The 24,263-nt window shown below is 38.7% G+C and overlaps 1 protein-coding gene across 1 annotated transcript in view; it reads left to right on the forward strand.

Annotated features, from left to right (window-relative positions):
• The first annotated feature begins 319 nt into the window (after positions 1 to 319).
• Positions 320 to 24,263, forward strand: part of LOC147328092 (sphingosine kinase 1-like) — a 40,935-nt gene continuing 16,991 nt past the window's right edge. The window contains exons 1-2 of the mRNA XM_086296248.1: positions 320 to 868; positions 19,665 to 19,814. Of these exons, the coding sequence (XP_086152374.1) occupies positions 454 to 868; positions 19,665 to 19,814 (565 nt within the window). The 5' untranslated portion in view covers positions 320 to 453. The remainder of the gene's footprint in view (positions 869 to 19,664; positions 19,815 to 24,263) is intronic.

The raw sequence follows: 24,263 nt of genomic DNA on the forward strand, positions 1-24,263 counted from the left end.
GAAAATACTTTTAAAATTTGGATTTCATTTAGTCATATGATCCATGAAATACCAGAAATGGCTCCACAACAAAACAACAAACTTACATTTTTGTAGTGTTAAATAATTTTATTTATATTAATATTGTGACTGCGTGAAATATCTACGTTTTTATTTTCTGACTATAAGCCATTGACTAAACCCTGGCAATTCCTAAATAACTATAACTTGAAACCTTAGGCAGCGTCCCACAAGGAGCTGCAACGCTTTCAGTGTTGGGGCTCTTATTTTGAAATGTCACCGGATATGTAGCGTTTGATTCCGTCAGCCTTCACAGCGGTCCGGAGCAGCCTGTCAGTCCTCCGGTCTACTTTGCTCGCATCATTCACGTTAGCTATGTGACTGTGTGGCTGCTTCTTCTGCTTCCCGGACCCCCTCTGCGTCCCGGTCTCTCCGGTCCGGCGTCTGTTCAGGATGGATCAATGCAGAGCTAAACTGGAGTCCACCAGTCTGGTGAAGCTGTACGGGGAATTTACGGGGACCAGTAACCGAAAAGGCAGGTGTGCCGTCATCCTGACCGAGAAGGACCTCGTCGTCCAGAGGCTCACGTCGGCACCTGTCGGACGGAACAAGGTGGTGCTCAGTCTGAAGGACTGTGTCGGCTGCCGGGCTTACCGGGGAAATGACAGTGCGGATAAGGCAGCGTACTTAGTCGCCTACTTTTACCCGCTCAAACGGCGGTGGATGAGTTCCAAGGTATCGCGGCAGAGAGTGGAGCAGGGCTTTCGGCTCGCCTCGCTCCAGGACCCGCAAGCTAACCTGGAGGAGGCAGAGAAGTGGGCTCGCGCTGTCCGAGAGCGCTCTGCCCGGCAACAGTTCCCTAGAAACGGTGAGTGTTGGATAGCAACGACAGCGGAAAGTTTGCAGGTAGTGATAGAAGCAGGATCCCACGCTGCAATTACATTCATCTCTGAATGAGTATACCACTGTGATACTGAGGCAAATATGAGTTTCAGTCGTCACCAAATGACTGTTAACCCACACCTTTGCTCACTGGTGAAAGAGAAAGGTTAGTGAAACGAGAAAGGTGCCGCCTTTTTTATGTATATTTTATCAAAAAGTAGGCAGTTTGCGTATAAGCAAAATGCTAACATGTTAAAAGCTAGGCTTAATCTAAAATCAGTATGCTCAGTTATCCTCGCCTCGTTTTGCTGATATAATTTAAAAAAAGACTAAAACAAGACACTTTTTAATATTTTATTCTCTTTTACTTCGTTTCTTCGTTTTGTAAGTGCAAAACATCGTGTAAGTCACCTTCTATTTCTATTTCTTCTATTTCAGTTAATTATCCCCCCCCCCCCCACACACACACACTATTTAACCTACTTCAAAATCTATGTAGGTGTTGACCTACATCTTCTTTTAATCCAGCATATAAAGGCTTTTAGTGGCACACAGTGCACTGTGTTTAAAGGTAAGCTCAAACATATTTGTGGTCTGTAAAATGTTAAACAGTCCAAAAAGTTAGAAGTTTGCTGTCATATGAAAAAGAAAAGCGGTGCATCCTCACAAGCTGGAAGCTTTGACCTTAAAATGTTGAACATTTTTGAAAATTAATTGATTTAAAATTAATTTTACTCAGAGTAGCTTATTATCTTGTTACAGTCATACTGTGTTATTTATGGTCATGGATTGTAGTGGGAGGAGCTTTAACTGCTTTTACCCTATGATTAAAAAAGGTGATGAATCACTAAGTCTGTTCTTTGTTGTTGTTTTTTTTAACACAATTACACAAATACCAGAAGCATGATTAAATATAAGGTGGCTTTTATTTCTGTTCAGTTTCTGTTAGATTGTTAAAGCCTTAAGTGGTTATTAAAAGCAATGCAATGTACCATTGATGAGTCATCACCTTAAAACTTCACCTTTGTCTTCCTTTTTTTAAAATGCATTTCTCACTTTTCAGGTTCTATGAAATTGTAAAGTACAATTGCACTTAATGTTTACTATACAGGGCCCACTGGTTTTTCTTTCTTGGCTTATTCTTGTATCACTAAATTTTTCCCCGAAGCACCACTGTTACTTAGCTGTTAGTATCCTTATTCATTTCCTATACCAAACAGGTTTCTTGGCACTTTGTCAGATCTCTCCCGAATACCTTTAAACTGCTCCTTGGATTAATAAAACAAAAGAGCCAGTCTAAACAGAGTCGTGTTTCAGGATCTTTTAAGAAACCTGAAAAAAACCACAAGGGATTATTGCTGCTATTGAGTTAAGGTCCAGTGAAGAGGTATGTCTTGTACAGAGTCCTTACTATCAGTTCTGCTTCATCATATTTAACCTCCTGCTTACATGGATAAAACAATTGTCCTGGTGTGTTATGGAGAGTCACTTTTCAGTTCAGTATTTTCAGCCTCCTGCAAACAAACCCACTTGACATAAAAACACACCTGAGAAACATGAGACAATATTGATTGCTTCTTTTGTTAACGTAATGCTGAGACGTATGATCATTCCAGTGGGAGCTATTCTATAACCCACGATTATACTAAAGATAAGTAAAGAAATTATTTGTCCTTAAAAAACAAAAATCCAAAACACTTTTTCCATTTTCTGTCATACATATTATTTCCTTCACACAGAGCACTGTGACCCAGTTAGCATTTTCCACAAAATTTATTTTTAACAAGACAAAATATACTGCAATTCTGCTCTGCGTGTCATTGCCAGAAGAGAAGAGAGTAGACTTTTAGTAGCTCTGGAAAGTTTCATTTGCTTTGAAATGTCTTGTAATATAAGTGCACGGGTTGTAATCCGATACAGTGACTGAATGAGTGTCCCAGGTTGGGACAGCAACCCAAATAAAAGAGGCTCAATGACTTCACCTGATCTAGCTCTGCCTCTCTTATTACTGGTTTATTCAGACCAATGCTTTGTTTTTGGCCTAGTTTTTGCTTCTCACGCTGTATACTACTGACTAATTTAACACATCAAGTGTCATTGTTGCAATGATGGTTGCTCAGTTTCAAGCAAAAGTAAAGAAAAGGAGATAAATCATTTTGAAGTTCCACTGAATGCTATTTCTTTTTGGTTGTAGTACTTGTAGTTTTTTTTTTTTTCATGTTTGCATGAGGTGTTTTGTGAAACAATAGGTTTGATTTATAATATAATAATGATAATAATAATGATGATGATGATAATAATAACTTAGATCTGTATTGTGCCTTTCAAGAAACCTAAGGATGTTTTACATAATAATACAAAAGAGATGGGAAAAGCTTTGTTAGATAAAGAGTTTTTTGATAAAGATTAAATTTATCTCACATGTTTGTAAGAGGCGTTGATGTGTAAACCAGATAAAGAGTTGCTGAGTTTTTTCTAATCTCTTACACTTACCTTGACTACCAAATACATAGGTTTTACATAGTCAAAAACTTTCCTATTTTTGGAATTCTTCTTCTTTTATTGTTGTTGTTGTTATTGTTATTATTATTGTTCAGTAATTGTTCAGTAGCACCATCACCTCACAGCTGGGGCCTCTCTGTGTGGAGTTAGCATGGTCTCCACTTCTCCACAGTCCAAAGACATGCATGTTAGGTTAATTATTAGGATAATTGCGTGTTTGGTTTACTGTAAATTGGCCATAGGTGTGAGCGTGAATAAATCTGTGTTAGCCCTGTGACAGACTGGCAACCTGTCTCACAGGTGGGGTAGACTCCAGCTCCATTGAAGATGGATGAAGTTAAGATAACAAACACTGAATATTGTTCTTGATTCTTATACATTTTCCAGTTGATCTTGATTGCCTCTTTCCTTGGCTGTTTTTGCGTGCAGTTGGGATTCTCGGTCTGCGTCCATGGCCAGCTTTTCTGCTGCATTATGTATGCTTACTAGGGATATACTCCCTGCTGAGGTTAGATCTGGATGCTATGCTTTGGTTGCTACTGTTGGTTGCAAACTAGTTAGCTGGAGCTGTTACAGACTTACAGTATGTATATTCCTTTCTTACTTTCTGTGTGAGTTGGAAACTGTTCATTACACTGACAAGCTGTAAAAAATAGTATGCACGAAGTATTGTTTTTACATTCACACCACTTCAAATGTGGAAAAATAGACAGGTTGATTGTGGCAAACTGTGTTTATGCTATATATGATTTGCTGGGGTAATTTTTTAGTCAGTTGGTTTATTGGTACCTTATATTATAATAAATTGTTGATATTTTAATTTTAGTTGCTAGTTACTGATTTGGGGGTCTAGAAACATTGGAGTGAGGAAGTGTTCCTCTTATATTTGATAGTTGTGGTAATAATAAAAGATTAATGACTCCTCGATGAAATCACCTGAATGCTGATTTTCAATTATTGTCACCTGTCTGGGTTTTGTAGGATAAAGAATCAAATAGAAGTACTGAGAATAAAATATCAGCTGAAAATGAGTCTATTTCAGCGCTACCTGCTGATGTGTTAGATTTCTGAACATTTTCACAGTCAGTTGTGGTAATTTCAAACCTCGCATTTCAAACCTCATTGTAGCTGCAGGGTCTTTGGTATCTTTGGAACAGGCTAATATGATTGCAGCCTGAAAGGGTGTCTCCAGTTAGTTACTCATTGTGCCCGAGGCCTCATGAACCATACTAAATCATGTTCAGGAGCTCTGCATCCAAACCATTACTCTAAATGAGGTCAATGCAATCCTTTCTGACCTCTCCATCAGTATTGATGCTTGTGTCATTGGCTTAATGTCAGGTGTGCTCAAAGAGTTATTCAGAAAACATCTATTTTCTATACACTCATTTTCCTTGTGTTTGTTTCCTTGTGAGATAGCTTATATAGGCATATTTCATGTCTGCTCAACTTGTCCAGTATTGCTTCTCTGCTCTAATGGTTGACACTGAGTCAGCTGCACTTTAGATCACACATACTAGTTTGCATGATAATGATCATTTATCCAAACATCTGTTAGAGGCATGACTGAAACCACCACTTGGTGCTTTTTTTGTGGCTTAGAGAATTGGTTAGGTCACAGGCTGATCATGATACCGCTGTAATTATGCAATGAAATAGTCTGTCGTACTTATTCTCACTGTTGTATTCCAATTAAAGTATTTTCATTGAGAGACATTGAACACGGCGTTGCTTGCTCAGAAAAAGGAAGTGAACAATACATTGCAGGTCATTACCAGCTGTCGGTTAGCTCTGTGGTGTGATGATGTGAAACCTTTGAAAAAAATGACACGAGGTGACAGATGAGTCAACAACTCGCCACGATGGCGCCAAAAAAGACTGATACATTCCTTCTTTGGAAATTACAACTGACACCTCAGCTGCATTACCTGTGTTTTTTTTCTTAATGGTATTGTCCTGAGGTTACAAACATAAAATTTGAATGAAAAGACTGAATTCACTTGTTGACAGCATTATGATCTTAAGGAAGGTGATGGTATCAGACAGAGAGGTTACAAGTATTGATTAAACCCGACAGAATATATTGTCATCTCGCTCGAGCATGTGGTTGCTGATGTCAAATGATAATGAACTGCAGCACTGCAGTGCAGTGTATATAGTGGAAGTGTAATCAGCAGTTATTGTAATTCCATTTAATCTGTGAACGAAAATGTTACTGGTGGCTACACAAATTTCCAAAAATGGCATAAAAACCTGAAGATTGTGTGACACAACAACACACATCTATGAGAGCTTTAAAATTAGACAAAAATGATGAAACACAAAGAAATGACAATGAAAACAGGCTATTTCTCAGAAAAAATGGGCCCGTGAAAGAGAACAGTGTGCTATTCAAAAATGCTGCTTAAGGATACAAAAACCTTAGCTCAGCAAACTGACCCAATCAAATTACAGAGATCTCAACCAGGTGGTATAGCTGTAGCCCTGTGGTTGCTCCAGTCTACATGCCCATGTATCTTGCGTTATATAAAAACAAGTTCATTTACCATTGCCATTTATATTAGCAGAGCAAATCATAATAATGGTAAACAGGGAAATTAAAGGGACAATAGCTAAACTCAAAGAAACTCTATTCCCCTCCGTATTGTCACAGCAGATGGTTCTGTCCATTTGTTTGGCATCTTTAGTGAGATTTTGCAGACATAAGTCACTTTGTTCACACAGGTTGAGAGACCTGTACGCAATCATTTAGTAACTATCAGTCATGAGGGGAAAAATGATCATTCCCCAACTGGCTGTGTGTAATTGGTGGAGGTTAATGGCAGTCTTTGGCAAAAGGATCGCTAAAGTCATGCATGACTGCGACTTGAACCACCAGCTACCACCAGTTGCTAGGAAAAAATATATATTCCAATTGGTTGGGAAAAACTTCCTTGTGTGTTTGGTCCCAAGTATATTGCTGTGGACATAGTTTGAATGGCTGTAACAGTATAATATAGTGTAGTGTGATAAAGGGTTTTGGAACAAATCGACCATATTAGCAAAACCAAACAAGCAAACTGTTTATTCACAGGGATGACTGAATGGGGCACATTGTAAACCTGAATAGTGTGTCCTTGAGGAACAAACAAAAAAATGAAAACGTGATGATACTAGATGGATGATAATATGGGAGCAGCTTGTTTTTCGTGATGTTGGTGGCTCAGTGTCAACTGTAGAATGATGTGCTGTTTGTGTAGAAAGAGACACTTTTTGCTTAGCATCATGCAGTCACTAAGATTGTCACTAGGATTTTGCACTAATTTGTAGAACAACAACATCAGCCATTGAATTTTTCTAACATTTAGTTTAGAGTTGCAGTCCTACCACTACTACATTTATTTTAATTAATTAATATAATATATATATATTTTTTAGTATGGGTTTTGTAGTCAGTCAACATCAGTGCAGAGTTGAACTCCAGGGCAGAGCGGTGTCATTGTTTGGCCTCTTGAGACAATGTCATTGTCACTTGTAGTTCCTCATTGTCTGGATGATTTTGCTTGTGTGTGTTTTTACCATCAGACATTTTTGAATTTCAGCATCTGCTACAGCCATGACCCCAATTTCTAGTTTTCCTTTACAGCCTTCGTTATTTGGACGATAATTTAGGTATTGTGTGTATAGAACAAACAACACTGCTGTGACTGTTATTATTTATCTCTGTAACTGAAATCATGAGTAAGGGTTTTGTTCAGGTAGTACTGTAGTGATACACTGAAGGTAATGTTTTGAGTCACTACAGGGATAATGATTTGTGCTAATGCAGTGTAACTGAATATGAGTGTGAAACAATGCAAATGGCTCTGAAGGATCTTATCTGACGTTCTCGAGGGGACTGGCATGGCTTCTTTTAGCTGCAAAATCCAGGCCTCTCTCAGCCAGTCGATGCCGTTACTAACACGTTACCTCAGGCTGAGAAAGTTGAAGCTGGGACACTGGTTTTTGTCCTGCTGCAATAGTTTATAAGTGCAAAGTAGAGTTCTATGTTATATGAACAAGTGATCAATCTTTAGAAGCGACCATTTGTTCTTATTAGCAAACTCAATGTTTTTATTCTTGGACTGTACCAGAGATTCACATCTGTAAATAATGCTTATTTGTCTTAAACTGGGTCTTGGTGCTGCACTCCCGTTCAATCACTGTATGAAATAAGCAGTATTAACTCCTCTCCATTTAAGCCAGCTTTCTTCTAATTGGCTGCCCATTACAAACAGAAGGTTTGAACAGCAGGTGGGTGGAGCTGTGTATTTGAGATGACTGCATTAAGGAAAAGAGAAGAGTAGAAACCATCTGTCAGAAACCAAACGTTTAGAGGTATTTGACTACCAGGGAGTGCTCACAGGATACTTTTCATAGTTAAAATCACGTACAGCATTGTGCTACTGTAAAATCTTGAGTCACCTCTCATTTCTTTATGATTTGGTAGGAAAATGGGACATGGGTAGTAGTTTATTAAAATGTGCAAACATACATGGAATGACTGTATAAAAGGCAGAAACAGAGTTTGAACAATGCTAAGAAGCTTGAAAGTCTATATTTAGTATGATCACCTTTATTCTTCAACATAGTCTGAACTCTCTCACCCAAGCTTTCTTGTAAATTCTTAGTCAGTTTATCGTCATTTTTGGCAAGATCTGCAACACCACTTGCTGAAATGGAGGCTCAAACTCTGACAGAGGCTGGATCCATCGTTGTTGTTGTTTTTTTTTTTTGTTTTGTTTTTTACAATTGGCTGTAGACATTCACTGCTGTACTTCTCCTGCATACCAAAATTTTCAAATTTGGGTTCATTACATCATAAGACCTGTATTTTAAAAATACATATTTTAAAACGCAGATCTTTTTTATAATGTAGTAAATACGTACACAGTAAACACAAAGTACAAAAAGTGTGGGTGCATATGCAAACACAATAAGTACATTTGATAATTAGACACAAAAAAGAGCAGGTGCCATTATTTTACAAATACATGTATTTGTATTTCAAGAAATTTATGTTTTCATCTGATTTTTGCCTTTGTCAACTTTGGTTTGTCTATTGCAAGTCGTTTGAGAAAGTGCACTCATTTCTTTGACTTTTTTTTTTTTTTTTTGGGATGGTCATATTTGAACTAAAAGTTATGTACTGTAACCAGTCTTTCCCCTAAATTAACCACTACCTTCTCCACCCTGTTTGTGGAGGGGAAGCATACCTAGACACACAGGCTAGGCAGGCTTTTTGGTGACACTAATTTAATGCATCATTTTCAAGCATGTCACCCCTAAATATGATGTTCTCAGCATAACCCTAACACCAAGTCTTAACCCTTAAAAAGGCATATTTGCATTACTTTATAGGAATGTAGTTACACGCGTTCTATGTTTGTCTTTGGTTTCCTGTGACAAATGAGTTCAGTCATTCATTCATTTTTAGATGAGCGGTTCTCGAGAAAGCTGCAGACTGCAGTCTGCCCATCCTGCACGTCTACGTTTTGAACAGATGCAGTCACACATCGAACACACACACACACACACACACATCGAACACACACACACACACACACACACACACACACACACACACACACACACACACACACACACACACACACACACACACACACATTCAGCAAGTTTATCGTTATAGCTGTCCTATATTTAGAACAGTAACTCTGTGTTTTCTTGTATGTTTAATGGGCATCTGTAAATTGTAGCTACAAAAAATAAGATAAGTTACGCTCACTAAATAAGCTCTGCATTATTATTGTCGTAGCCACAGTCTCCACTGTAATTCATCCCAAAGATTATCTGTTCTTTTTGGCCAGCCAAATTCTTCCACATCAATCTCACTCATCCGTGTCTTTATGGACCTGGTGTGCAGTCATGTTGGAATAATGACAAATTGTTCAAATAAAGAGGGGAGCGTGAAATTGTCCAAATTGTTTTGATATGCTTAAGCATTCAGGTGCTTGACTTTATAAACCCGTGGCCATGGAAGTGATTTGAGCACCTGATTTAGATTGATGAGTGAATAGTTTGGGCAGTATAGTGCAGTTCTACTGTTCTTCAATCGTGGCATTTGTTTAGTCAGATTGAAGAAGTTCAGAACAACAACCCGGGTGTGGTTTTTCTCACATTTAGAAGCATGTTTAATTTAGGTTCACACTCTTCTGATGAATCGGTCGTGAACTGTCAGTAGTAATTAGGGCTGAACGATTATGGAAAATAATCTAATTGCGATTTTTTGCCCCAATATTGCGATATGCGATTATTTTTTAAGGTATTTGTCTTCTGTATTATTAAACAAAGACAAGCAATACATCATATAGTATGGCCAATACTATATTACATTAATTTTAAACTGTTCTTTCCTGGAAGACAGACCTCTGTTATGATGACATGAGGTGATGCATGAATTGATGACTGACATTTTTATTTAACTTCTTCAATCACAACAGTATATTTGAACATACACAATAGTTTATTTTTAGCTTACAAACATCTGAGCATAAAGTGCTGACAAGGAACCCTGGTGTAAACATTAAAATGAAAGTCAGTACAATGTGCAGATTGCAGAAATATACATAAAAAAAATCAGTGGCTTTACCACACTCAGTTTTTCGACATCTGTGAACTACTAGACAGTCATTCAATTAAAAAATAATATTAAATAAATAAAACTAATAAATAAAAAATACACACATCTTACTGATCTCTGCAGTCAGTAACATTACACATAAAGTGTAATTTTATCTAATCTAATAACTTTAATCTCAGCCAAACCGATTTACTCACGAACAAACAAAACACTGAAAAAAGCCCAACAATAACATTTTTAGGTTGTCTAAGTGACTTATATATTACGTTTAACCCGAGCAGCGAAACTCCGCGGTGATCTGAAAATGATGTGCCGGGAGTTGTGCCGTTCTCGGCCGCATCAGTAACCCTCGAGCTCCCGGCTAGCTGTCGAGCTGGTGGGTAGCAGACGCCTCTGAAAACGTCGAAGCACTTTTGCAAATATGGGATATCTTGATAAACCGAGCAGATATTTGATGTTTACACAACTACTTTCTCGCCTGAAAATATGTTAAAAGTTTATTTTGTGACCCTGAAAGATTAGTATGAGTAATTTTAAAACTTAGTAGCGGCCACCATTGCTGGAAACTGGAGTTTGGCTGGGCCGCGCTATGAATTCTGGGATATGGTAGTAATTTGGACAGCCTTCGGCGCGTCGCTGTGACGTAATCGGTCTACAAATGCGGCCTCAGGAGGATGCAGCCCATGAATTTGGACATGTCCAGAGTATAATCGCAGCCTTTGCGGTTAGAAAATTGCACTTGATCATGTCGCGATATTATCGCAAATGCGATATATCGTTCAGCCCTAGTAGTAATAACGCTTCTCAATTCTTGGAAGTGAACCTACATATTTTATTCATAGCAGGTTGTCTGTGTTGTACAGGATCAAAAGAGAAGTCTACAATAAGCAGAGCTTCATGAGTTCTCACTGCAGCGTTGGAGGCATTGGTGTGTGCAGTCAGACAGCAGTGGCAGCAGCAGTTTTCTCCCAGTGGACCTTACCCAACATACGCAGCAATAGAACTTGATGTGCTGTCTGTAGCTCGAGTTCAGTGTCTCGTTCTCTCACCGGAGCTCACTGTAGGTACTGAGGCTCGCTGCAGCTTTGTGTCCGTAATGCCCCTCTCTGTCTAACTATGAAAAAATGCAAACAGTACAATACATTTCAAAGAAACCCTGTGAGACTTGGATATAGATGCAGGAGCTGAATACAAAACAAGAAGATGACTCTCTGTACATTATAGCAGTGAGTGCAGAAAGTTTTCTGTGCTTCGCCAGATTTCTATTCTCAGAAAAGGCTTCTCAAGTCATTCTTTGATACGCCGACAGCAGCAACCACAGTCCATTCAGGCTACAGCAGAGCAGCTGCTACACCTAAGAGTAAGTCAGTCTTTCCTAGTTTAAAAAAAAAATGTGGTTATGGGTTTTTTTTAAGGTGGAAAACATTTACATTTCTTCCAAACAGCAGCAGTGTACACTTTTTCTTGTATATTGCTGCATTTTAGTTTTGTTTTTTGTGCTCTTGTCTTGTGACTTTACGTAAAAAAAATAAAAAAAAATAAATAAATTTGAACTAAAGGCCAGTTTGGATAACGTTAAGTATCTTACTTGTTGGTTGTTTTCTAACCTCCCTTCCCCAATCTCACTCTAGGGCCTAAAATACACAGACAGACAGCTATTAAATCCTCTTTCTCCTTTCACAACCTTTCCATTTATCTCTTAGCTCAGGATACAGTAAGGGCAACTGCGTAATATACATGCAGGGTGATTTCAATTCAAACCTCAGTGTCGTAAACTCTCTGCCTTACTTAATATAGATTTACAGAAGGCTAACCACTGCCACCTCCTCCTGCTCCTCAGCCTTCCACACCCTTTGTGGTTCTGGCTCAGCAGAAATTTGCTTGTGAGCTTGAGGAGCTTCCACTCTTTGATTTACAAACCGCTTGAAGAGTTATCACCTCAGTGCAGCTAAGTGCTCCTGCAGTTAGCTCCAGTCAGACGAGATGTGGTTTCTTTAAAGGCAGAGCCTATGATTCAGTTTCAAAAGGAAAGTCTTAACCTAAAATATCACTTTAAAATATTCTGTCAGGGCCTTTAATGGACACTTTGTTTTCTGAAGCATGGAAAGTTTCATTTATTTAAATTGGTAAACACAGATGGTAAAGCTGAGTATACACTGTGCTGATGAAAGATGACTAGCGTGAAAGATACTGTTTGTCGTGGCTTCGAAACTCACACAGTCTCCTGTATGAGGTCGATCTTTCTACAAAAAGAATTTTAAACAATGGCAGAAATTTGGGATGATCAACTCACAATGTGACTGCCACTATGACCTACAGCTGCTAACCAGCCAATAGGAAAGCAGCAGCAAGCATGCAATAGTGTGATCAACGTCACAAAGACACAAACAATAACAAACTCAAATGGAATGTATTGTAGTAAAATATGCAAAACCAAGTGTTTGGAATTCCAACAAAGAAGAAAATCTAGTTTAGGTTTGGTATCGGAAGCTCGTCTGCACGATATGTCATTTAACACTTATCCAAAGTTAACTTTCTAAAGAAGACAAATAGTTGAGGAACTGTTCCCACGATGGAGCCCACAGTTCAGCTGGGATTATAAACCATACCATATACATGCAACAAACTCAATGTCCTAACAGTTTATTAGCTTATTATGCTCCACAGTTTGTCTTGTAATGAATTTATAGGATCCTAATAAGTATACTTAAAGGATTTTGCACGTTGATTTGACTGCAAAAACATAATTAATGGCAACATGGAAAATATGGTGATTTTTGCACCCTTTTCATTAAGGCTCTCATTTTGTTCAGTATTGAGATCACGTTTATTTATCATGACTATTTATTGATTTTAATGACATCTCATGTAAACAGAACACTGCTCTCACGTCTTCACATCTAAATTTTGTATTTAAAAAAATGGTCATCTTTATTCACATAGCTTCTTAGGTAGGTAGATGGATAGATATTTTGGCGAAGGTATGTGTTTGTTGGAAAACACATCTCTTGGGCAAATGGGTGCGATTGGTTGGCGGATTCAGTGCATCTTTGCGATCTGGATGGATACACGGATGCACTGCTCTGGTTTGCCAGTCAGTTGAGTCTGTTCACCTGCAGGTAGCGTTTTCAGTGGGAGAAACATTTTGTCACTCGTCCTTGTGATGACTTCAGTGACCAGAATAAACTTTCTGGGATTTCCTTACCTGGATGATTGAGCATGTATTTTCAAAACCTACACAGGCTTATTTTGATGGATGTCTGAGGTGATGGTAGTTGATTAATGGTAGCAACCACTTCATTGTTTTTCTTGGGCTTCATGCATTAATTACAGTGCAGTTTGTGGTATGTTTTCAGGTGGTTCTATCTAATCTGAAGTATTTCCAAACAAGCTTGTCAAGCCCTGTTGTTCTGTTTGTATATCTGTCTTTTAATTTGTTCTTACTTATCTAGACTAGTCCAGGAACAGCTGTGATTGTCACATTCTGATTTAGAAAACGCTTGAGTTTCTATTGCTTTGCGTTTCATGTAGAAGTAGGTGCATTTTAAATTTCGCTCCATCATGCTCATTTAATTGTGGGAAGCCAAAATCATGAATGAGATTAAAATTCAATTAGTTGTAGAACCCTAGAAACATTTCTCTCAGATGTAATCACTAAAGTGGCTTCCACTATTTATTTAATTTTTGTTTCACCTCATGTTTTTGGTAGGCTACGTTAAAATAAAAAACCCATTAGAGCGACATAAGAGAATTACTGATTTTGAAATAGTTTAACTCATTGAATCTGTCACATTGCGCAGAGCTGGAAGAGCACGTATTGTGTCAAATACAGTACGAAATAGATGTTAATCCAATAATCTCTTAAATGTGGAAACTGGATTCCTTCCTAATGGGTGTTGTCAAGGCTTAGAGTGCAAATCTGCACTGAGCAACAGGCAGAAGTGTGAGCACAGCCTGTGGTGTATCTGTCTTTCCTTCTACATGTTCTTTAGGTGAATTTTATGCAATAATATTAGCTACCAAAAAAGGTCATGTAATGTTGTCTGGGATTTCATAGACTCTTCTGTGGGTTAATTTAACACAAATATATGTAAATATATGTAGTTACCTATCTCTTAGTTTTGAATTATAATGTTTTTTTTTTACTTCTTGGCTAGTTGTAATCATTGTCTGAATCATGGTCATCTTTTCCTATATGTGAAACGGACATTAAGACTTAGAGCAAAATATAACCCGATGTCTCATCTCTCTCTTTAAATCCCCAGTTTTCACTGAGTTTTGACAGTTTGACTGGTCCCATCTGCAGATTTATGCTGGCCGAGATGCGGGCTCAGCAAAGCGTAATGAAAAGCTCGGAATTTTTCATCAAAAATTGCAACATTATAATTTCCTAATCACAGACGGTTGATGCTTTGTCATACTTCACTGCTGAAGGGGAACTGAGATACCGGAACTACTGACTGATGAGTGCAAGTCATCACTGTTAGTCAGACTGAGTCGTAGAGCAGTGATCACACTTCAAACAGAAACAGTGACCATGTAAGGTCATAGAAATAATGAAGATGCAGCTTGATGAATATCCCTGTGTCCCTTCCTAAATACAAACACTGAATTTATATAACTTCAATTAAAAAGAGTATTAAAAAGACTGGAGAAGTTTTCACAAAAAAATTGGAATAAGTGCATTTGAAGTTTACCATGAGACATTCATGTCTGTGTCTGGTTTATACAAGCAGATACAGCAGGAAAAAGAAAAAGGAAGCCGTCTGTTCTCACACTATATATGCACCCAGAAAGCTACTATAAGAAACCTTCCCAGAAAATGTGTTGTTTTTTTTTTTTTTTTAAATGTTTTTTCTTTTCTTTTTTTACTGCTCCTGGGTTTTCCCTTTCATTTAGGTTGTTATTTCCTGTGGCGAATAGCTCAGTAGTGATTATTCCATTAAGATCTGGAACGGTTCCAATGCTGTTGGTTTGAAGAGAGGAGATGAGACGTCTGTAATCACAGATCAAGTAAACGTAGTTGAGGCGCAGAGCATAGCTTTGTTGTTGGAAGTTTCCTGTCATTTTGTATCTTGATTGTTGTTTGTGAGGTTACTTTTTAATTTACACAGTTCCCTTAATCGCCTCATCCAAGATGCTGAGTTTCTTGTTTTCACCAATTTTCACCAATTGTGTGAAGATGTTCCAGTTTGACTTCTGCTGCAATTGTTATTATTATTTTTTTATGCTTTATTTTTTATGATAAATTGATTGGCATTTGCGTCAGCAGGGCTTTCATCAGGACTATACAGATCATCAGCAAATAAACAAACACGACGCTTATCTGCTGTCATAAAACTCCAACCAGTAGACTGTTTAGAAAAAAAATATATATATATATTTGCTACAGTCTTTTGCATCTTATATTAGATGTTTTGGCTCAGTGCCATGTTGCTGCTGCAGCAGAGTTAATGATAGAGGAGGAAACCCAGAGCGTGGACAGACAGACGAGAAGATAGTGTCCTCTGGAATGTTTGTAGAAAAGCGCTATATAAATACAGGCCATTTACCATTTACCATTTAGAAGAGGAGGGGTGCCACACAGGAAGTGGCATAGGACTGGGTTTAGCCAGCAAGAACTGCTGTGTGGGTGTTGGGATGCACGCGCGCACACACACACACACACACACACACACACACACACACACACACACACACACAGACACAGACCAAGGTCAGGGCGTTCGGTGCCAGCTGTCGTGCAGCTGATTCATGAGGGCACTTTCTTGTCTTTCCCTCAGGAGTCCAGTCGCTATGATTTTGAGATTACTGCATCTGAATGATACAAGGAAATGTGACGTTAACGCTCTGCATTTATAAAAAGACATAACCAGCCTTTCTTGAATGCCAGTTTATAGACTAATGTGATTATTGTGTACCGTTACATACAGGTTTTACCTGCCATTACCGTTACCCGAAGGACCTTCTGCTAACCCGAAAAAGAAAAAAGAAAAGTGTAAATGTTTTTTTTTTTTTTTTTTAATTTATATGCTCTCATTTTATATGAGCTCAGAGTGATAGGCTGATACGTTTTGCTTTCATTTAGTCACAATAGTTTCCCTCCCTGTATGTGTGTCTGCATATGTAAACCCTCTTCTCAGATACATGAAGCAGAGCCCAGTGAAGTGAAGATAACCTTAATTACTTTAGGTTATGTTACTGTGAAGGTAATAAAACAACGGAGAGAGTAAGAAAAAAGTATTCCTGTTTCCTGGATCCATCCATCCCACAAAGCATCAGCTCAGGGGAAACCCTGCACTTAATTGTGCACAGTTCACTTGTTCAGGCTCGGCCTTGGCCACTGGAGCGCCTTGAGGCGACTGTTGTTGTGATTTGGCGCTATATAAATTGAATTGAATTGAGTTGGAGCTTATTGTACCAATGCTTTGGTGGAATTGCAAGCATTATCTTGCAATTCCACCAAAATGTGGTGTGGCTCATTTCTGAAGTGACACAGAAACTGCTCTCACACCGGTCAGAGTAGTCCTGGGTGTATTTTCAGCAGAAGCCTCGTCAGTTTGCACAGAGAGGACGAGGAGTCAGCAGGTCAGAGGAAGGATAGAGAGTCTGGTCGATTAACAAAATAGAGGAACCTGTGCATGTATTCCTGGAATTACTACAATCAAGGACACGGGTATTGAGTAATACTTACCAGTTCTTCTGCTTTACTGAAATAAAAGGAAAAAATTGAATTCTTGGGAAAAATGAGAAGTAATTAAAATGAAATTGCATACTTGAAGTGAAAATATACAGAAAACCACGTCATATTACTTCTTAAATCAAGTCCCCAACCTCTCCTTAGTGTCTAGAGCACTGATGACCTTATACAGGAAAATAATAGTGGGGATAGTGTGGGTTGTCCTCTATTAATGGATAAAGTTTTATTTGTCACTAAAATACTTTAATATATTTAAAATTACTCACTTTGGGGATTCTGATTCATGTTGATTTATTATACTGTGATTTAAATGTAGCTGAGCATTGTGACACTTGTATTTTTCCTTTATTTGCTGTTCCCTTCTGAGTTATTCCAGCAAACTAATAATGAGATAACAAATGAGAATAAATTAAACAAGCAAATATACTCAGGTGTGTCTATTGGCTCTAAAGCACGAGCAAAGATCGAGCTTTGCACCACATAGTCCAGATTCCAGAATTACCGGTTTAATCCACAGATGCTGCAATATTACTTAGATAGTGCTAATAAAGTGGCAGCAGTGTGTATAAAGTTATGGCAATGGTTCAGTTCAGGATTACTGAAAAAAGACTTAACGCCTGAAGAGTTCACCTCAGGTCAAACTGTTAAGGTGCCGTAACGTGTAAACCTCTTTCCGACCGGTTTCTCTGCATTCCAGCGGTATCACTGTCAATTAGGTTTTTAACCAGTTAGAGACACTCATCACTAAAGCATTTCAGTTGTTCAGCTGTCAGACGTGCTAGGATGAAAATCCAATCAACTGCAAGAATCAACTGTGAGAATTCTCAGGAATATCACTGTAGGGTTTTTGGATATTGAGTTGAAACAATATAGCATGACACCCAGACTTTTTTTATTGGATCACACTATTTTTAGAAGAGTTTATTCCCCCCCCTGTACCTGTTTGTAAAATGATCCCTTAGCTGCAGCTTGTCAAATGTAGCGGATAACTTCACCAGAGCTTTTTTTTTGCCTTTTATTTTAAATATTTCCCATCTGACCTCCAACAAAAACACACTGAAAGGTAGAGGAGGAATGAGATGGAAAATTCATGAAGTAGTTTGCTTATGGGTTTTGTGTGGGGAGGCAAGAAATGTTCTTTCTATAACTTTCTAAAACATTTGAGATATCACCATGATATCATCTTTCGTTTCTCTCTCAGAGCTCGTATCGTACTTTGCATATTAAGTAATAATCTTTCAGATAAAATGGACCTTTTAGGCTAATGTGTAATTTTTATATTAAAATGAGCACTTATTTACCTTATACTGGTAAATACAAAATCCAGTCAGGATTTGAAGGGCGTTCCTTTAACTGGGCGCCCCTTCATAAGAACTGCAGGTGGATGCTGCTGCTCTGATTAGAGTCAGAGCTCTTCAAAAGGACGTCCCCTCTCACTTCCATCACGAGGATTCGAGTTTTAAAAACTGACTGAAAGAGCACTCTGAAAAGATTGCATTCAGGATTGCTGTACCTAATTAGTCCTCCTCAGAGGAACAGAAGGCCAGCAGCAGTTCTTCTCTGTTTTTTTTAAGCCCCCACACCCAGTCTTCTTCACTGTGTTAAAAAGATCACTGTGAGATCTTTGTAACCCTCTGATAACTGTTTCAATCCCTAATTTGCATCAACCCCGCAGTTAAAAATTTAGCAAAGAGCTCAGAGCTGTGCACATTCATCTTGAGATGCAAGCTGTGTCATTGGACTAAGTTAGTGTGTGCCACTGACCTTTGTTTCTGCTTGCGTCCACAAATTTTTCTGTCAGGTCTGTGCACAAAGTCTCCTTATCAGTGGGTTCTTAAGTAAATGAGCTGTATTTCATAGCAGCTGCAGGTACATTACAGGTAATATCACAAAATTAAATTCAGATTAAATAAAGTACATTTATCACATTAAAAGAATGCACAAAATTTGCAAAAGATCAGCTGATGCAGAAAAAATACCAAAAACAGTGGGTCAACACATGCATGCATCAGCCAAAAATCAGTTCACATTAATGTGCAGAACATTCAAGGCTCTAGTTCATGCTGGAAGTGTTTCTGTGTATGGCCCATGTTTCTGTCGCTGAAGGCATTCATTATCATGACCTTTTATCCCGCTGGGTCTATGCAGGCGATTCAGGCTTGCACTCCATCGGTTCCTTCCTGTTGCGGTATTAATGAAATATTTTAGCAGTAACAATCGTTTTGCACCTCCATCCTCTCCTTTACACGAGGCCAAAGCTGGTTAGGAGAGATAAGGCTACTGTTTGTGCATGCATCTCCAAATATACCAGTGTGCAGATTCCCAGGTGTCCTGGCTTCTGGCTTTTCTTATGTAGGAACATTTAGTGCTGTGTCTTTTGTGTTTAATATTTTATGACATTTCAACAAAAACTACTTCCTTTCTTGGTACAATGTGTGTACCCTTACTGAAATGTCTAAATGCTAGGGGGTGACCTTATTATTAGCCAACTCAATGCAAATTTGCATTTCAGCTTGGCACAGTGGATGTAAACACATTACCCTGATTAACCTTGCATCGTGTGTGCATAAAAAAATAAAAATAAAACAAAAACTATTCATCTCTCCATCTCTGTTTTTTCATTTTATTCACAAGCATTTTTTTTATGGCACTACAGAACACATACATCATCCTGCCAGGCCGTCCTCCCACTGGTGCTGAAGGGGCACAAAACACTAAAGAAAACAAGGCGAGAATTATGATGGTCTATCAAAGATATAGTATAACACAGAGACGTGTGCAGTATGAAAAATATCCGATATAATATATAATATATATATTTTCTTTAAATCATTTCTCAAAGAAGCAGTCAAGTTTCAGTTTCCCAGTATACAATTTGTGGTGTATCTTCAAACCCGTCGTACTTATTCTGATCATATTTGTGGATTCCTTTAGTTACATTTTCTTTCCTCTGCATTGTAGGGGTGTTGATGAGCCAAATGTCCCGCCCGTGCCAGATGATGCTGCTGGTGAACCCACAGAGTGGGAAAGGACAAGCACTCACGCTGTACAACAACCACATCCAACGAATGCTGAATGAAGCCGGCATTAAACACACTCTGGTTATCACGGGTGAGTCGCAGGCACATATTCTACGCTCATTTTGGTTTGATTTTTAATAGATGTTTATTAAAAAGAACTTCACATGTGCACTTTGAGAGCAGAGCTGCAAACAAACAAAAGAAATCAGTCAAGCTTTTTATTCCCAGAGAATTCAATAACTGTAACTAATTCATTCAAGTCTGAAAAAGACTTGAAAATGTAAATTAATATTCACTCTATTTTTGTCTGATTTACCCTCATTTGAAAAACGAGACAGACACTTGATTTGTGCCTGATGGATTGATGAGTATCTGACTTTTAAGATAAATTGGTAATATTTAATGAATCCATCCAAGGAGGAAAAAGTCCTTGAGTAAGATCTCTGTTTGCTCCACAGGACTGAAAGAAATCATCTATTATACATGAATCAAATCATCTTCTGGGATATTTGAATTGCTGGCTCAGTTGACTGAGTGCTTAATAAAATAACGGAATAAAAAGACACTGAATTGGGAACGTTTATGTGGTTAGCTTAAAGATTCACAGTCAGCTTTCTGCACAGAGTTTACATGTTCTTCCTCCCACAGTTAAAAAGATGTTGTGTATGAGGATTATTGGCGAGTCTAAATTGGCGAGCTTTTTGTTCTTTTTGGTCAGCCGTGGCTTGGATGCCATCTTTGCCCAGATCGTTCTTGCTGTTGAATCATGAACTCTGACCTTAACCGAGGCAAGTGAGGCCTGCAGTTTTTAGATGTTGTCCTGGGTTCTTTTGTAACCTCCTGGATAAGTCATTGATGCGGGCATGCAGTCTTAGAGTAATTTTGGAAGGCCAGCCCCCCCAGGAAGGTTCATCACTGTTCCATTTGTGGATAATGGCTCTCACCATGGTTCGCTGGAGTCCCAAAGCCTTAGAAATTGCTTTGTAGACCTTTCCAGACTGATTCCAATGACTTTGTTTCTCAGCTGTTTCTTTGCATGATGTGTTGCTCTTTGTCAGATGTGTCGCTCTTTGAAGTGATTTCTTGAATCTGGCACTAATCAGACCTGAATTTGACTACTGAAAATGAATCAGCTTTCCTAAAAACTGCGTTAATCACAGTTAATTCCTGATTTAAGAGTGGCAAATACTTTTTCACAGCACTGTACAAGGGGGTTATCAGGTGTGGGTTTTGATGTTTATGGGCTGATAATATTATTTTATATGTTTGGACCACCTTCAGATCTGGTGGGTTTTTTAAAAGGAAGTTCCATTCTCTTCCCTTGACCCTGTGCCTCTTCTCCAGTGTGTCAGAACCGTTATTCTTTAGCTTAATTTTCAGTAAGTGGATAAAGTTACAGGGAGACACAGCTGGTGATTAGGCAGGTAGTGAGCAGCAATGATGTTGGTGTGGCCAGAAAAGTTACAGTGACACGCTAAATGTTCATCCTCAGCACCTTAAAGAAACTGCAGTGAATTGGAGGACTAATTCATGGAGCAAAACATAGTCAGTGTATTAAAAAAATGATAAGCAGATTTGTCTTGGCATCTCTTTTTAGCTGAGACGCTGAATTTATGCTTAGGCCTTAGACGTGGGTTTGATCATTTTAAAAGAGAAGTGGATGCTTAAAGTTTGTGGTGAAATCACATTGCGAGGGAACATTGCGAGTGGTCATAATAGGATTTCCAGGGAGGAATCTAAAAATAGCAGATGCACTGATATCGGTCCGGAGGAGGGTGAGTCAATGATCTTAAACAGGCCAGGTTTGTAATTTTTATGGATGTATTGCTGTAATTTTTTAATCACACCTCATATTGTAGCAGTGCATACTTACAAGTCAACCTCCCACTAGCAGGATGAGTCAATGATGACACCAACCAACACACACAGCTCAGCAAAGGCCACACCTCCATTCATGGATCTGCTTTTCTTTCCCTCTCTCTGTCTCTCTATCTACTGCTGCCCAAATCCTCTTGTTTTCATGCTGCTGCCACCATTATGTTGACCAACTGCCTCTGAACCGTAAGCATGCTGTGCTGTTATGTAATAACTTTGTGTGCACACACTCAAATACACATATGGATAAAAACAGGTCCATCATAAACACACACACATTCACACAAAATCCCCTTTAGCTGTAATGTGCTTTGATATAATCTCACGGGCCCCAATTCTGACATGTTCACCGTTGACTTTGTAATCTACTCTGGATAGTAATGATCTTATAGTGCGTTGTTAGAAACTCATCTAAAACTGTATCATGGCAGACAGATAATTCATCAAATCAGTGGAGTTTTTTTTTTTCTTTGAGTGTCTGTGTTTGTTCGTGAATCAGTGTCGTGTAGGTTAACAGGCAAAAAAAAGTGGTTTTCATCACAGTCGGCGGTGCACCAAGAAAGAAAGGAGGGCAGAGGGAGAACAAATCACAGTCAGGAAGAAAGAAGAAGAAATCCTCTTACGGTGCCGTGCAGAGAATGTCGAAAAGACAAAAGACTTTTTATGATTTCAGAGATGTACTTTTAGACAAGTTAATCCCGGAGAACGAATAAGAATAGATTAATCCTCAAATCTACATCTATGTAACAGCATGGCCACTGACAGGAGAACTTGATTACAACAGCGATGGACAATCTGATCAACTTCTGAAATAAATGTTTCTCTCTAATCTCTCTCAAATAGCCTAGAATTATGTCTCAGTACTAAATATCTCCACCAGGCATGTTCAGAGACCAGAGGTCAGGTGGTTAAAGACAAAACGTCATTAAACAGGGCAAAATAGTGTGTGAGCACGATCCCCAAATAGCACTGTGGGTAGTTTTACAGGTGATTTACAAACGTGATGCTTTCCTAACCAAGGTGTAGTCAGTCCAGTTTAAAGTGCAAAAAGTAGCACAAGCCTTTTTTCTGCTTTAAAGATCTGCATTCCTGTTGTAGTATCTGTACACTGGCATTCACAGTTTTTTGTGTACTTTGTGAACCTTTTATGATTTTTCTGCAGGTGAACGTAAAATCAGTGTTTTCAAACTCTGAACATACTTAATTTTGCACACTCAAGGTGGAACATCACAGTGAACGAGCAGTGACCGAAACTCATGTTTGAGTTACTTTAACTTTAAGTTCAAAGTAAGGGGGCACGATATGGCCTCAATATTAGATCGTAATATCCCTTAAAGCCATCCTTTACGACCATGTAACCACGTCAGTAATACGGACTTACTGCTTGCCTTTCCTCTCATATGGAATGCAACTACTGACGCTCAGTTGAGTCATTTATTTACATTTGGTCCACACCTTACCTGTGCCTGACGTGTGATTCTTGCTCATTCCTGGGTGTGTCTCTTTGTTTGTCTGACATTTTTACATTATTCATATATTTATGCCTCTTTGCGATATGATATGGCACAGTCCTAGTTCAAAGATCACTGGAATACAACAACTGCTAATCTGCTGTTTTTTTGTTTTGTTTTTTTAAAAAAGAAAGAAAGAAAAACAGAAAAAGAGTGTTAACTAAGGTGCAGCGTCCGAGTCGAAAGATGAAACCAAAACAAAAGTGCCAAAAACTGCAGCTCCTCTTGTGGCAACTTGAGGCTGGTTTCAAAAGAGTCGATCACCACAGATTCCCATGTTAAAATATCCCACTCTGCTGCATTAAAAAGCATGATGACAGCCTGGTGCGAAATACTGTACTGGCCTCTGGACTCTGCTAAGCCTCATCCACTAGTTCCAGTCATTACATTAGAGCTCCTCCACTACCTGTGACTATTTTGTATTATATGTTTTCCTGTCATTTAAGAAGGAATTAAAAAGTGGTCAATTTAAGTTGTTTATACCCATGTGTTAGCTCATTGCCTGTGAAAAATATGCTTTATAATGTGTTTTTTGGCACCCTTACTTTGTAACAGCATGTTTGTCTGCTCCTGTGTGTTCGTGGCATCTGTATGAAGCATACGGCTGGAAGCGTTTGTGGATGCTCTTGTAAGCGGATATTAACAAAAGTGGACAGAGTCATTATTGAATCTTGCTGTGTGGCAGCTGCGGGCACTGCCAGGGGTGGAGGATGGATGAAGGATGACTGCACTGCTGTGGGGGTCCAGTGTAGAGGAGAGAGTGTGTTGTTCTGTCTGTGGTTGTGTTCTTGTTAGTGCACATGTGAAGAAGGCCTGCTGATTCCTCACAGGCACTCTGAGATGACTGTCAGACAGTATTAATTAAACAATGTCATGCTTTTCTGCTCCGGCTCATAAACTCAATACAGACTACAAATATTTACCAGAAGAGATGGCTATTCCCTGAAACTGCTCTGTTGCTGTCTTTCTTGTTCAGTCTTTTGTTCTTTCATTTATGACAGCACTCGTCATGCTCTTTTGAAATCTGCTGTACATCTCGGAGCTCTTATTCTCTGTTGTGACCCACGTGAGGATGTTAAAACATTTATTGCATGAACACTAGAAGAAAGGGCAACGAGAGAGCAGGAATTTTCCTAGATCTCACAAAATGTTGA

Source organism: Aulonocara sp. 'chitande type north' Nkhata Bay, linkage group LG6 (assembly GCF_057382095.1).
Source record: "Aulonocara sp. 'chitande type north' Nkhata Bay isolate Kocher_YH1m ecotype deep benthic linkage group LG6, A_spYH_male_GT1.1, whole genome shotgun sequence".
Taxonomy (NCBI): domain Eukaryota; kingdom Metazoa; phylum Chordata; class Actinopteri; order Cichliformes; family Cichlidae; genus Aulonocara; species Aulonocara sp. 'chitande type north' Nkhata Bay.